The sequence below is a fragment of the Mustela putorius genome, unplaced genomic scaffold, assembly GCF_011764305.1.
Source record: "Mustela putorius furo isolate JIRA1106 unplaced genomic scaffold, ASM1176430v1.1 tig00003927_pilon_pilon_pilon, whole genome shotgun sequence".
Lineage (NCBI taxonomy): Eukaryota > Metazoa > Chordata > Mammalia > Carnivora > Mustelidae > Mustela > Mustela putorius.
In genome coordinates, this window is record NW_025422072.1 from 2,129,904 (window position 1) to 2,142,272 (window position 12,369).

At 42.0% G+C, this 12,369-nt stretch overlaps 1 protein-coding gene across 1 annotated transcript in view; it reads right to left on the reverse strand.

Annotated features, from left to right (window-relative positions):
• COL19A1 (collagen type XIX alpha 1 chain) overlaps nt 1-9,648 on the reverse strand; it is a 327,913-nt gene extending 318,265 nt beyond the window's left edge. The window contains exon 1 of the mRNA XM_045069374.1: nt 9,425-9,648. Within this exon, the coding sequence (XP_044925309.1) occupies nt 9,425-9,535 (111 nt within the window). The 5' untranslated portion in view covers nt 9,536-9,648. The remainder of the gene's footprint in view (nt 1-9,424) is intronic.
• Between the last annotated feature and the right edge of the window lie 2,721 nt (nt 9,649-12,369).

A 12,369-nucleotide genomic window follows, 5' to 3' on the forward strand; every position in this document is an offset into this window, starting at 1 on the left:
ATAATAATACGTAAAAATTTAGTTACAGTCATCTCCTCAGCCTGAGGTTGACACTGATATTTGGACAATGAGGAAGTGCCAAAGCATCCTAGAACTTTATGTTCATTGAAGCTTTGGTCCCTGTTATAACAACAAAGCACCAGAGAGCTATACAACCATAAGCATATCAACTCAATCTTGAGGTCTCCCAACTGGTACCTTGAGCCACTTAGAGATTGATAGCATTTAGCGTCAATCTCATTTATGCAAAATGTTTGAAGAAGATGTTATGGAGAGTTGACTAAATGTCCTAGTTATTCTACCCTCCATTGAAAAGAATCTCACCAAGTTCAGCAAGAACTTGAAAGAGGAATCCTTTTCTCTCCCCATCTAATTCAACTTGTGGTGGTATTTCCAATAGTGACCACTCCCTACTTCTTGAAAACCTCACTCTCATTGGACTTCCTGTGCTCACACTCTTTGGAATTTTCATTCATTCATTCATTCATTCATTCATTCATTCATTTGACAGACAGAGATCACAAGTAGGCAGAGAGGCAGACAGTAAGAGAGGAAGGGAAGCAGGCTCCTGGATGAGCAGAGAGCCCAATGCGGGGCTTGATTCCAGGACCCTGGGATCATGACCTGAGTCAAAGGCAGAGGCTTTAACCCACTGAGCCACCCAGGTGCCCCTGAAATTTCCTTCTAAATCCCTTCTCAAATCTTGTTTCTACCTGATTTCTTAATCCTGGGATCTATGAGCATTCCTTGCCCAACTCTTTACAATGAACATCTCCTTAGGTGATCTCACCATTCTCTTTGCTTTAAATGGTATGTCAGATAATCCTGACATTTGTATGCCCAGTCCAGTCTTCTCTGAACATTATACTGTGTAGCCAGCTGCCTATTCCAAAGTCCCTCTTAGATGTTGCACAGACACCTGTAACTTATTATGCCCAAACTAAATGCCTGATTGCCAACCACAACTTATTCCTGTCATGCTCCTCCCAGTCTCAATTAGCACCCATCCAAATGCTCAAACCAGGAACTCAGCATCACACTGATGTTTCTGTCTTCCTCTTCACCATCTCTCACATCCAGCCAGCAAATCCCATCAGTGTTACCCCAAACCCATCTCAAATCCATCCACGGCCCTCCACTCCTCTGCTGCAATCCTAGTTCTGGTTATCCTGGTCTAGACTCCTCAATAGCTTCTTGACCGGGCTCCTGGGCTCCTGACCAAATTCACTCAGTACATCACACTAAAGAGCTTTTCTTTTTTTCTTTACCAAAACAAAACAAAACCAAAAAAGTTTTATTTATTTATTTTTGAGAGAGATAGAGCACGTGCATGCAAGTGCATGAGTGGTGGTGGAGGGGCAGAGGGTAAAGCAGACTCCCCACTGAGCAAGGAGCCCAATGTGGGGCTCCATCCCAGGATCCTGGCATCATGACCTGAGCAGAAAGCAGATGCTTAACCGACTGACCCACCCAGGTGCTCTAGAGAGCTTTTCTTAAAATAAAAGGTGAATCAAGGCACTTCCCTGCTTTAATAGTTTCCCATTGTAATTCAGACGTAATCCGAAAGCCTTTCTAGGACCTCGAGGCCCTGACTAAACTAGCCCCTTCCTTATCTCCTGCCCCATTTTACTGTTCTCTTCACTGATTATCTATTCCTCAAATTCCCATGCTCTTTCCACACTCAGGGCTTTTGCACAAGCTATTACCTTAGGTGTTTACTAGTGGAGGTTTCTGTTGTTTTGATCCTGATTAAGTACAGATGTACTTCACTCTGAACATTTTTTTCCCACTATGAACATCTGGTAAAGGTTTGGTAAAGGGACAGGTAAAGGTTTTAAAGTAAATCCCTGTACACGTTTTTTTGTTGTTTGTTTTATTTTGTTTTGTTTTAATACCTTTTCCAGATCTTTAACCCCTGCTTCAAGAAGTTGCAGGGCTGGGAAAAACTTCTGTTGGGGTCTTTCTGGACCTCTCCTCCAGATCCTTCTCGCTATTCTTAGAACCCAGTGTTTTCAGACTGCTGCTTGCTGCTCTGGACCCACCTCCAATGCCCTCCAGGAATTCTCAATTCTGGGCTTTATCCACAACCTCCTTCATCATCAAAACTTGTCAATTTTCTGTTTTGTCCCCTCTGATCCCAGCTAGGTGACCAGCAAGATAGTTTGAAAAATTCAAGCTAACATTGTCACAATTTAATGTGTTGTTCTTCCCAGGTAAGATTTAAATATTAACACAGACCTTCAATGCTTTCCCAGTGGACTGACCAATGAAGAACCTCAGAATAATACATGTGGATGCTGAGGGTACTGAAGTCCTCACCTCATTCTTTTTTTTTTTTTTTTTTTTTTGGACAAAGATGGCTCATGGTACATTTTAAGAAGGACATGAGGAGTACTTTACACATGTTCTCATTTTCTTAACAGAATTTCTTTTATATGTGGTATTTATTGAGAGACAAGCATGTCCACCCATAACACGAGCAGGGTATAGAGCATGAGATCCATATACCATATGCTTAAATATATGAAAGTTTAAAATAACGCTAATAAAACTAAGAAAAACGTGGTTTTTTCCTTTTATCTTGACAAGTATACCTTCACAAAGACCCAGAAGCCTAAGTCAAGTTGAGAACTGAACAGAGCAGGCTGCAAAGGATGAACTAGTTTCTCGGCTGGACCAAAGCTCTTCTCTCATTTTTTCCCATTCCTGGCTTGGTCTGTACCATGAGGAGCCTCACCCACACGCATGGGAACATACCAGTAAATCTAAGCTCTGTCCGCAACAGCTGCAAGCAGTCACTCCTTGATATCCACTGGGGCCTAGGAGTGTTCCTACCAGTAACTTAGTCTGTTCTGGGAAGATGAACCCAAGGAAGAGGTCTGCCAGGTCCTGTAAGAGGACTAAGGGTCATTTGGCCAGGGAATTTCAGGATCTGCCCAGAGCCTCATCTAGCAGCTTGGGCTTTGGGTGGGCAGGTCCCCTAACTCTGTGGATTCCTAACCCTGAGAGAAGAAGCACAACCAGAGTAAGGCCATACAAAGACCTTCCAAAATGTAAGGCCCAGAGCAAGGGACCTTTTGCTTGGGCCTAAGGGTGGTATAGAAGACAAGAATCAAGTCCCCATTCTACAGATACAAAATATCAAGGCTCATAGAGAAGATTCCAGAGACTGAGACCTAAGTCCAGTTTTTCTTGACTAAGAAGCAGTGTTACACCATCAGGATGTGGGATATACTATCATACCCCGTTATAGTTCCTTTAAATTTTCAGCTATTCTCTATCAAGATGCTAGCCAGACCCAGGCAGTTCCTTCCCAGCACTACAAAGGACCAAAGTCATAACTGTGAACGTGCCCAGTACTGGCAGTCTCAAGCAGACAACAGTGCTGGAGCCTATGAACGCTCTAAAATCCTGCAGATAGCCATGTCTGGAACTGATTTCTCATTGCCATGACAACAAAGAGATAAAGGTTGCCTGAAGGTCTGTCTATGACTCTACCTCTAACCCATTATTCTCACCATCCTGGCCAACTGGAACAGTATTGGATACTGGTTGGGGTAAGGTAATTTAAAAAGGAAAGTCACTATCCCTTAAGTTTCCCTTATTCAGCTCTTGAAAACCCATAAGGCAACTACCAAAATATTTTAATTAAGACATGGATCTTTAAAAAATTCCTTATTAATCTAGATTTATGTACAGAGAACACAAAAAGGACAGAAAGGAGCAGTGGAAAAATGGGTGCCTGGGTGGCTCAGTTGGTCAAACAACTGCCTTTAGCTCAGGTCATGATCCCTGAGTTCAGGAATCGAGTCCTACGTTGGGCGCCCAGCTCCACGGGGAGTTTGCTTCTCCCTCTGACCTTCTCCCCTCTCATGCTCTCTCTCTCTCTCTCTCTCTCAATAAATAAATCTTAAAAAAAAAAAAAAAGAAAGAAAGAAAGGAAGGAAGAACAGTGGAAAACCTTAATCTTTCATTCCATCTGTACAATGAGCTTCCCACTATGGGCCATGGGAGGAGACAACACTCTGGTCAGGGAGACCAAAAACTAACAAATGCATATGTTATCTTTGCAAGATAGAAAGTAGGAAGTAAAGAAACGCAGAGTAAGTAGAATGATGAAACACCAGGCTTGCTAGATAGGATGGTCAGGGACTTCTTAGCACAAGCTTTTGAGTAAACCAAACCAAACCAAATCTGCCTCTGGTACGTGAATTGTTTTACTGTTATGGCCGCTAACATTTTATAAGGCTCACTCTGCATCTTTGAAATTTGGTACTAGGTAAAGGGTCAGAACATTAGAGTTAAGACAGAAATGGAAAATAACATGGGAAAGAAAATGAAAGAGGCGAAAGAAGAAAATAGGAAGAGTCCTAATTTGCTTTGCATAGACTATTAAATGAGCAACACCACATTTCAACTTCAAGAAAAGTCTATTTGATTTGTCAAATGACTAACAGAACCCATGTTTTCAGAATATTCATTATAAAGAGAAATGCTGTGTGGCTGGGTAGGGGGTCAAATCTTAAACCTCTTGACTCCCCTCCAATACGCCTGTACATAACTCCAAGAAAATCTGGCCATAGTGTTATGAAGTCACACATCTTGTAAATAAGCAAAAACAACAGGTGTTACACATCTGTTCTTTTACCAATCTTTAGAATCTATCTTTAGTGAAGCTACAGCAGAGTCTATAAACTATTCGAGAAAACCAGCTGAAAGGCCATGCCTATAGAGCTAAATTCTAAGCCAATAATAGGACAAAAATTCCCAAGAGCTCAGAACCAGATCTAGCATGATTTCATAATTTTATTATTGAAATTGAAGTTAGTTGGCAGAAGTCTGTTGAAGCTTAGGCAAGGTGTCTGCCTTCATTATAATCTTGACGTTTACATTTTAATTATAGGCATCATCTTTAACCTAAGAACTCAAGTTAGAAATTTTAAAAACTTTATCAATTCATTCTTTATCCCTCCCAAATCAAGCTTCTTTCAAGTCTATCAAATCTACTTTTAGAACTTTTCTTTGAATCCACACCAACTTCTTCATCCTTACAAAAAATAATTTACCTCGCCTCCTTACCATTTCTGATCTGTCAAAGTGCAGCAGACTCCTAACTATGTTCCTTTCCTTCAGTTTGGTTCTGCTTGATTGTATCTCCCTACTGCTCAAGAATTCTGTAACAGTGAATCACTTAAGTGCTCTGCTTTATTAACGTTTCCTGGTGGTTTTTCATTGGCCATTTCTAAGGGAAGCTCTCAAGGCTCTCTCACAGCAGGGTCCTCAACTCATCTGACCAGTCTGATGGCCTGCTAACTCCTTCCAAATGAACTTTACACCATCAAACTCTTCATAATTCCCCAAATGTGCCAGGCTTCAGCTCATGCAGTTTTGGCTGCTGGGATGTTCTTTCATTTCTCTTTCCAATTGGTGATCATCTACTCTGTCTTCCACATGTGGTTTAAATGCCATGTCCTCTATGAAGTCTATAAGATCCATCACAGAGTTCATTTACTCACTGCCTTGCAATCCAACCGAGCTCAGAACCCACCTCTGCTTCAGCGCGGTCTACACTGCATTTTAATAACCTGCGTGCATTCTGTCTCTATATGGAATACCTTGTAGGAAAAAAAGTATCTTATCATTTGTGTTCTGTTCAAACATTAAATAATGTTTAAGCACTGGCATTTAGTAGGTGCCTGCTTGATCAATTTGTAGAATGAATATAGACTAAGGTAACACATTTTCAAAATTAAACAAATGGAGGCTCAAACTGTTAAGTAATATATCCACTATGTATTTAACATTTATAGAAGATACAGGTGGAGAATTATTGCTAAAAGAAGGTTCAGTGAACATAATTTCAGTTATTTAATGAATGCACAAAAGATAATACTACTGAATTTTTCTTCCATCACAGAAAATATATTCCCTGGTTCTTAATGTTTATAATTCCCTAAAAGTGATCAACTCTAACACACTTTCCCAAACTTCTATGTTATTTCTCCTGCCATGTCAAAACTAGTGCCTATTTCCCAGAAAGTGTCCAACCTCAAGTTCTCTTTGAATGTGCTTAACTGATTCTCTTCACCCTCAACCACTTGTTTTATTGATTCACTTCTCTGACCTATCGTCTCCGTCAACTTTTCTTGGTACCATTCTCAACATCCATCATTATGAGTGCCCTACATTTTTTTTCGGATTTCAATTCTCTAGCTCCATTTCCACAGATATATCTATATCAGTGATCCAATGCCACTTAAAATTTTAAATTAACATAGATGTATATATTTTCCTTACGTATCAAGGTTTTCTAATTTTCCCATTTGAAGGGCCCTACTAACTTCATGATCTAATAATCTTACAATCTCATGATTATTTTTTATTCCTCCCAAAGAGAGGTGTCAAGACCCCGTGGGCTTCACAGATATCACGGGATATCATGGGTAAGGCCCATTATTCCCACTTTCGCACCTGCCATCTAACAATTTCCAGACTTTCTCACCTGATCGTCTCACAAAAGGCCTACAAAATAACACCCCAAAGAGTCCCTTGCCTCTCAGTTTCTCCTTTCCGATCTCTCCTTGGCAAGTGCTATCTGCTCTCCTCATCTCCGGTTTCATCCAGCTTGGATTCTCTGTCTTACCAGGCACATGACTTCTCACCCCCACCTCTAAGCCTGCACACATGCCATTCCTTCTGGCTGGAATGCCCTCTCTCTTGCTCTTCTGCTAAGCCTCTTTATTCTCTGCCTCTTTAAAATATATGACCTTAATGCAGCTTGCCTTGAATAACCCAACGCCAGTCCCATTCATTCCATTTTTTCCAGCATCCTTTTCTGGTTATATATTAGCATCTCTCTAGCCCTGCTAGTTCGTATTCCTGCTAATTTTTCATTTTTCACTTGAATTCATATTTATGATGTCAATTAGCCATATGAATATGGTTTCTTTTTTTGTTCTGTTTTTATTTAAATTCAACTAGCCAACATATAGTACACTATTAGTTTCAGATGTAGAGCTCAATAATTCATCAGTTGCATATAACACCCAGTGAGCATCACATTATGTGCCCTCCTTAATGCCCATCACCCAGTTACACCATCACCCCACCCCATCCATCCACCTCCGTGTACAACTATGGTTTCTAGTTCCATATATTCTCTTGCACCTAAAACCATCCACTCTGTATACCCACTAGGCTTTACTGCCTGCTGGGGGAAAATGAACTATAATTTCAGCAGGAGAGATTAAACAGAAGGATCATAAAGGAGATGGAAATTTTCTATTTCTGGAGAATACCATGGGCTTCTGTCTGTTTTAGATGGTTTCCAATGATTCCGATACAGAGATAATGTCCTAACTGTGATAATGATCACATTTGGTTTTCTTTCACCTTTTTGGTTTTTCCCTGACCTTTTCATATCATGTTCAGGCTCATTCCCCTGCCCTATCACTACATCTTCTCCCTCTTTCCCAGGAAACCCCACTTAGATGTCTGGCCAGCAAGTTTAAGAGATCAGACTGAACAGAACCTCATGGAAGCACATGCCAGATAGCTCCTCCAATTTCTTCCCCTAGGGAAAGAATGAATTGTTCTACTCCTGGAAACCCCCTTCCTCCTTTCTACCCTAAAGAGATATTCCCACTCAAAGAATCCTGTCAACCTTCCTCAGGAAGAAATTTTAGGTACATTTTGCACCACCTGAACATTTAAACATCTCAACTCCTCCTTTGCAGGTGCATATCAAAAATCTCAGAGTCCTATACTCTTTCCTCACGCATCAGCAAAGAGATGCTGGAAACCACACATTTGATAAGTTGTTTTTTGGTTTGAGGTTTTCTTTTTTTTTTTTTTTTTTTTCCTTTTTTAAAAAAAAAAAACTCGTTAAAAATGACAGTACCGCTTGGTTTGGACTGAGAATAGTTAAGTACTATTGCTCTTTCGCTTTTTGTTGGGGGTCGGGGTAAGGAGAGATGTTGGAATTCCTCCTGAAGGTCCCAACCATGCCTGCACACACACACACACACACACCCCACCTTGTTTCTCCTCAGACTTCTCTGAGCCCAGCAGAAGATGGGACCAAACCTTCTTGGAATTGTGAATGGAAGGAGGCAGCACAAATGTTTCCTTTCCCCTTGCACTCCCCAATCTCAAGCTAGGGCTCAGGATCACTCATTGTTGCAATTTATTGGATGGTTCAATTAAAACTCTCCGCGTTCTCAGGGTTCTGGGTTCCCCTCTCTTGGATCCCCAGCCCACGGTGCCCTGAGGCCGGCAAAGAGTTCCGGTGCCTGCCTGTCTCCCAACCTCTCTGCGCTCCGGAGCCTCCTGCAACCTGGCCGGCCCACCGCCGGCTCGCCGGCTGCCTCCCTCCCTCGCCCTCCGCGGGGCAGGTTCCGCTTACGCGCCCGCCTGCTCAGAAGGAGCCCGCGTGCCCGGCGACCGCGGCGCGCTTGGTTCCGCGCCAACAAACTTCTTCGGGACCCCGCAGTGCCCTCGCTGGCTGCGCGGCGCCGCCTCCCTTCTCACGGCCGCGGCGGCGTCGGCGCCGGCGCGCTTACGGCGGCCGCGGCTGGATCTCGCGGCCGAGGCGGCGGAGGCGGGGGCCCGCGTTCTCCGCGCGCCGGAGCGGGACGTTCCCGCGGCGGCCGCGGCGACGACGACGGCTGCAGGGACGGCGTGGACGGCGGCGGCGCTCGGTCGGGCCGCGCTGCGCGTGCTGCAGAGTCATTAAGGAGCAACGGCGGGCGCCGCGACCCCGGCGGGGGCTGGGGGAGACCCAAGCGCCGGGATCCCCGCCGGCGCGGTCCTGCGAAGCTGCACTTGGGAGAAATACCCGCAGGTCGGCATAAGGAACCCCCGACCCGAGAGCTAGGCGCCGGAACCTCGGTCTTCCAGTTTATACCCCTTAACTGTCTCCTCGCTTCCAGTCGGTAACGTCTCTACACGTAGCCCCCAAAATATGACCTAGCGGCATGCATTTTTATCGAGTTTATCTGTTCTGTGCATTTAACCCATGGATATATTTTTTTCTTCTGAGTCTGTTCTCACCCGCATCAGCAGTGCTCATAGCCGTCCTTTACGAATACACGCAGCCAGAAAAGCCACCTAGAACTCAAGTAGAAGGCGTAAAGCCTGCATTACGTGAGCCTCTGAACACGAACTACATTCTGTGTAGCGTTTTAAAGTGGCCGCATCGTGCCAAACGCTCTTGGTCCCATCATGGAGCTACCTATGGGAATGCGTAACTGCAGGTGTGCATTATTCCGCTACCAAAACACATCGACATGTGCAGCACAGTTTTTACGTTTTCTGGTAAAAGCAGATGCACGCAAATGACTAGAAACACGAGCAGATGACATAGACCCGGCATGTGAGCGAGAGATCAAGTGTAAACGGCCGGTGGCAAAGCTGCGCAGCTTACCTTGAAAGCGCGTTTGAGCCCCTCAGAGGCGCAGTGGAGTCCGGCCCGGGCTGCCGCACCGCCGAGGAGTGGCCCGAGCGAGCTCCCTGCGAGTGGGGAAGGGGGACGCATCTCTGCCCTTATTAGTCTCTCCCAGTGTGACCCTCCCACTCGACGAGGACAGAGGACTCCGCAAGATAGGACTCCGCCAACTCGTGCACAGGTTTTTCCTTAATTACAACAATGTTGCCTCCGAACTAGGAATAATGCCTTTCAGGTTTATGTTTTATTAGCAGTTTCACAGATAGAATGACTGTTGGATGCAGGTGCTAGAGTGTCTCACTTTGATTATGAAGTGTCTTCAAAGTATTGTATGTGGCATACGTTCACAGGTAGATAATTGGCTTTTTAACAGTTGGGCTATAAAAAGATCTCATTTCTGTTTCATTTTTCACTTTTATGTCAGGAGTTTATGTAAAGTTAATCAAGAGATCCTTCCCGCCTTCTAATGTTCATGTGCACAGGTTAGTGTGGCATCATTTGTCTCAGAGGACATAAAACTATTTTGTGATTTTAAGTATCATGTCTTTCCATGGGTTGGTGCCATGAATCCTGGGTTTTGAACTCTTTGGGATCCCTTTGAACATGTAAAGGTAACATTTTTCTGCAGGTAAATGTGTGTGCGTGCGCGCGGGTGTGCGCGCGTGCGAGTATACACATACGCACACACACACATAATGGGGTATATATGTAGGTTTGTAGGCCTATATACATATTGTGTGTGGGTATATATTTCGACATATATCCATATATATGCACATATATACGTATACATATATTTGAAAGAAAAACAAAACCATTATAGAATTCAGAAAAATAATCAGGCATTAGAAAATGGGTAAATTGGTTTAATGTTCTTTAGTTCAGTATTGCCATAGTTGGGGAAATATTATAAATTATGTTATTGATCCATAATAGTGAAAATCAGTAAGCTTAAAAGTTACCTTAAACCAGAAAAATATGCTTCACATGTCAGGGCTCATAGATCAGGTAATAAATAAAATTAAGCTGGCAAAAATTAAAAATGTTAAGAAAAAGTTTAGGAGATAGCTCATTTCCACTTCATTTAAGTGCAGCTATTGAAGTCAACTAGTGGTTTTTAAACCTGCCTTTCATTGTAATCAAAATACCTGCAGTTTTAGTCTTGTATCCCTAGTGATGCGAACCATGTTTATGCATCAGAATTTGAAACTTCTTGATGCATTTCCTCCTCATGTGATTTTCATCACTAATTTTTGGTTGACTGTGGAAAGAGGCCAAGGAGGGAGGATATCACATGAGTCATGCTGCTTGAATGACCATTTGAAAAAACGGTGATTCACAAAACGTCATCAGACTTTTGGTGATCATTCTCTAATGTTTGGAAAAGTGCTACCCCTATTTGAACCTTTTTTTTTTTCTTCTAAGCAATTATACTTTACCTTTCATTTGCTAGTGAATTGAAATAAGAACATCCAGGCTTTATTTCTCTGATAGTTTATCATATTCCCTTTTTACATTTAATTGGTAGTATTTAAAGTAAGGCTTTAAAACTACTTAAGAGAAAGCCTGAAATTTTGCCTCTAATCTGTGTTTTAGTACAAGTAAATCAACTGTATTTTAGTGTTATTTTTGCAAGCTTTTTAGTAATTTCATAATCCTTACGATTTTACTGTTATAGTTTTGCTTCAATCTCAAATTGCTCCTTTCCTTACTCACAGCATTGAACTAAACAAGAGTTTGGAAGAAAGTGAGAAATGGTTCAAAATAAAAATTTTATTATCTGTGGCTCACTCTGCACCAACAATCCTAGGTCAATAAATATTCCTGGTTTTTCTTTCAGGAAAGGTTTCAAATTTGGGCTGGTTTCATAATTAGAAACTATGATAACCCTAGGGTTTGGCCCTTTGAGTCAGTTCTTTTCATTGAATTTTGAAGTGACTTCAAATAGAAACAGCCCGAATTGAGCACCTTTTATTTATACAACGCAAATACAATTATAAATGATCAGTTTTTCCACACACTTCTGAAGCTACTGCTGGTGAATGCACATCTGAAAATAAGAGCAGATCTGACAGGACTTTGAATTCTGGCAAACAGCTTGCAGGGCTTCTAGCGCCCGGTTTAGCTGTGTGCATGTGAGACTTTAAAAAATTAAAAAGATTTCAAAAGCAAACTGCTTTCAACATTTACCCACCATGGAAGATACAGTTAACTGTTAACTATTTTTATACCGTAAGAGGAATAAATTCCTTTTCGTACATTAAAAAAACTGTTCCATATTTGTAAATTTAAACGATGTAAAAGGAATATTGCATCCTATTTTGATAACTGTCCCATAATAAATCTAAAGAATGTACTTTTTTTTTTTTCTGAGCCTCACTTCTCAATCTCCTGGGTTAACACAGCTATTTATTTTCCTTTTTCTTTCTTCTGTACCTCTGTACTCCCAGCCATGTTACTTTGCCTTTTCATTTTGTAGTTTCTTTCACTTTTCTCCTCCTTCATAGTTTCCATTTTCCAAGAAGAAAGAATTTCAGCATTGCCCCCAGCTAACTTCTTAGTTACCAAACTATAAGAGTGTTCATTCTCTATTGAATTGGCAGGGCACAGCCATACATGACTCCCATACATATCCCATGGAAATACTTCAATGCATCAATAGTGGCTGAACAGACGGTACTGTTAACTATAATTACCAAATATGACTTCTCATCGCTAGCATGCACTCCCCATTCTTTCCTTTTTACACCAGTACTACATATAATATTCTTAAGGGTAAACAGAAATTTGGCATATCCGTTCTAATTTTTTAGTAATCATCAAAAGTAAGGACACTTACATTTTTTAAAGGCTATTTTTGCCATCGTTTCTGAAAATAATTCTCCTCACAGAGAAAATAATATTCCACTGGTGGTGGTTATGTT